General features: G+C 32.9%; 1 protein-coding gene across 1 annotated transcript; it reads left to right on the top strand.

The window, feature by feature from the left end:
- LOC107636969 (protein SHORT INTERNODES-like) lies at positions 1,140-2,502 on the top strand. The gene has a single exon (XM_016340435.2). It carries the CDS (start codon positions 1,449-1,451, stop codon positions 1,962-1,964), a length of 516 nt encoding a protein of 171 aa, XP_016195921.1. The 5' UTR covers positions 1,140-1,448; the 3' UTR covers positions 1,965-2,502.

The raw sequence follows: 2,525 nt of genomic DNA, 5'->3' as shown, positions 1-2,525 counted from the left end.
TTGATATATAAATATTTATATAGATAGTGGCTAATTTAGATATCTAATGACGGTTGAATAGTTAATTTGTACGTAATGTGTAATGTGGCACCCATTATGTTGTGTGTAATGAAAAAAATAAATATTAAGCCAGAAATGATAAGCCATGTTCCACTTAAAATAATAACTAATAAATAACATCAACATGTGATGTTACTTCTAGTTCTAATTCTGCCAATAATCCTAATCAATTTCGCACTACCATTTGTCAAATAAAATACTCTCATAATTGTACTACTAAATATGTACCAAACTAATAGTCAACAGGTCAAATCTAGCTATTAATACAGCCATAATACATTTCTTATTCTTTTTCTCTACCTCTTTTCTCCTCATTATGTTTGGTAATTAAAAAGTCCAAAATTATTAAATGTGAATATGTTATTTTTCTACTCTCCTTATCCATGTTGGAATAGGATTTTTTTTAAAATAAAAAAACAAATTTTATTTTACTAAAACAAATAATTTATAGCTTTTTTATCATAATATATTAAATTTTTAATCTTATTTACAGTATAAATAAGATACATATAATATTATTTTATTTACACGATAAACGAGATACATAAATAATTACGATATTATATTTACAGTGTAAAAAAAAATAAGACTACAAATATCTCGGGTAAACAAGATAAAAGCGTTAGTATATAAATGTGATAGCCACATCATCCAATGCCTTATCTCATTTATACTAACCAAATAAGAGTCAAATGCATTTTAGTAAAAACGTTATAAATTGTTTATTTTATTTATTTAAAAAAAATCCTGTTAGAATATTCCCTGAACTAAATTTGATGCTTTGCCAATAAGAAATGTATAAATAATCCTCAAAGCTAGTTGTATCTTAACATGGTTGGTGATAGTAAACGCCTAAACTATAATTATTAGTGAATTACTTTGCACTAAACATAGCTTTTCTAATTCTATGGGAAAATGACATATTTAGTGCATGCTTATATTTATACTGAAGATAAATATCAATTATAAAATAAATATGTATAATTTATAAAAGATTATACAAAAATTACAATTTTCATAAGTTCAGTTGGCTCAATCTCTAGTGGTTAAACCAATGATTAAATAATAACTAGTTTAATTACCAATTCAATTTTGATAAATGTGGTCCTATAGATACTTGTTAAGGATACTAAAATTAAAAAAAAAAAAAAAAACTACTATTTGTATCCATGAATTTTGAGAACGCTGACAAAAGTACCCATCAAACAAGAAAATTAACGTTGTACCCATAAAAGATGGGTTCCGTGTGACAATAGTACCCAAACCGTGATTTTTCGTTGACTTTTTAATAAAATTCCCAAATTACCCCTTCTATCTTCTTTCCCAAATTCCAAATTTCACAACTCTCATCTTTCGTCTTCCTCCTTTGCTGCTGCCAGCCACTAGGCATGAAGACGTTTTCTCCCTCCGACACCTTTTACTGGTACAAGAATGAAGACGTTTCCTCGTACCGAGGTGGCTTGGAGCTGTGGAACCATCATCATCATCATCACCAACCGGAACACAATCTCATACCTCAAACAAGGCCTCTCTTCCACCAAAATTTTTACAGTTCCGCGACTGCTCTAGGAGTGGGTCCAACCACCGTGTCCGACGATCAGTCACCCTCGAGATCGGCCTTCCTGGTGACGGCGTCGGCCGTGGGGAGCGGAGCAGGAAGTGGAGCAGAAAGTGGAGCAGGTAAGATTAGCTGCCAGGACTGTGGGAACCAGGTGAAAAAGGATTGCCCTCACATGCGGTGCAGGACATGCTGCAAGAGTCGTGGCTTCGATTGCCAAACCCATGTCAAGAGCACTTCGGTTCCCACTTTCAAGTGCCGCGAGAGGCAGCAGCAACTCGCCTCTATCCAACAACAACAGCTTCTTGCTGCTGATGTTCTCAAGCGCCAAAGAGATCATGTCTAGTGGCTGGCAGCAGCAGAGGAGGAAGACGGAGGATGAGGATTGTGAAATTTGGAATTTCGAGAAGAAGATAGAAGGGGTAATTTAGAAATTTTATTAAAAAATCAACGAAAAATTACGGTTTGGGTACTATTGTCACACGGAATCCATCTTTCATGAGTACAACATTAGTTTTCTTGTTTGATAGGTACTTTTGTCAGCATTCGCAAAATTCATTGGTACAAATGGTAGTTTTTCCAAAAAATAAAATAAATTCTCTTGATGCGCTTAACGTCATTAGGAACTTTAAAATTTTATTTTCTATAAAAAAATTGATACTTTTTGTTCTTAAACCTTAATGAATGTCCCTCCGGCTCTATCGCTCTACTAAACCCTAAATCCTAAACCCTAAATGTAATCGGTGCTCAATGAGGATTCTTTAATACTTACTAAATTAATACAATCACATCCATCACTAAGCATGCAGACAATAGTAATGATGACTCTTTTTGTTTAGGAGATAAGAAAAAGATCTTTACTTCCTCTTTTCTAAAAATTACTTTTTTTTTTTTCTTCTTCTGACAT

This window comes from Arachis ipaensis, chromosome B04, assembly GCF_000816755.2.
Source record: "Arachis ipaensis cultivar K30076 chromosome B04, Araip1.1, whole genome shotgun sequence".
Lineage (NCBI taxonomy): Eukaryota > Viridiplantae > Streptophyta > Magnoliopsida > Fabales > Fabaceae > Arachis > Arachis ipaensis.
The sequence above is the reverse complement of the archived record's forward strand: the minus strand, read 5'-3'. Positions and strand labels throughout refer to the sequence as shown.